The 425-nt window shown below is 43.1% G+C and overlaps 1 protein-coding gene across 1 annotated transcript in view; it reads left to right on the plus strand.

The window, feature by feature from the left end:
* Positions 1-270: 270 nt before the first annotated feature.
* Positions 271-425, plus strand: part of LOC119593746 (cuticle protein AMP1A-like) — a gene marked incomplete in the record, with an annotated part of 845 nt that continues 690 nt past the window's right edge. Inside the window, 1 exon segment of the mRNA XM_037942758.1 lies at positions 271-310. Coding sequence (XP_037798686.1) covers positions 302-310 — 9 coding nt within the window.

The raw sequence follows: 425 nt of genomic DNA on the forward strand, positions 1-425 counted from the left end.
CGAGCGAGTTGACACAATTTCTATTTCTCTCCCGTTTCCAAAAGATTCTGGTTTCAGATGTCAAAACCTTCCAAATGCATTCAAGTTTTAAAGCAGTGAATAAAAAGTGGTATATGCATCTTTGTCTTTAAAAAAGAACCAAGTAATGCCACTGCTAAATACCAGGCATCCGACCAACGCATGGCAGAGCATCGTACCCCCCGACCCCTCAGGCCGGAATCAATTAACCCTCTTAGGCCCAACGCGAGAGCAGTATATAAGCGTTGTCTGCAGCGGCCAGCACCGTCTTCAAACAGGAACCATGAAGCTGGTAAGTACATGAATATACTTGTTTGAATGTTGACTTGGGGTGCTACTTGTTTGAGACTTAATAAGACATCATATCTGAAAGTGACATTAATATCCTCGATCACGGATACGGTAGT

Source organism: Penaeus monodon, chromosome 32 (assembly GCF_015228065.2).
Source record: "Penaeus monodon isolate SGIC_2016 chromosome 32, NSTDA_Pmon_1, whole genome shotgun sequence".
Lineage (NCBI taxonomy): Eukaryota > Metazoa > Arthropoda > Malacostraca > Decapoda > Penaeidae > Penaeus > Penaeus monodon.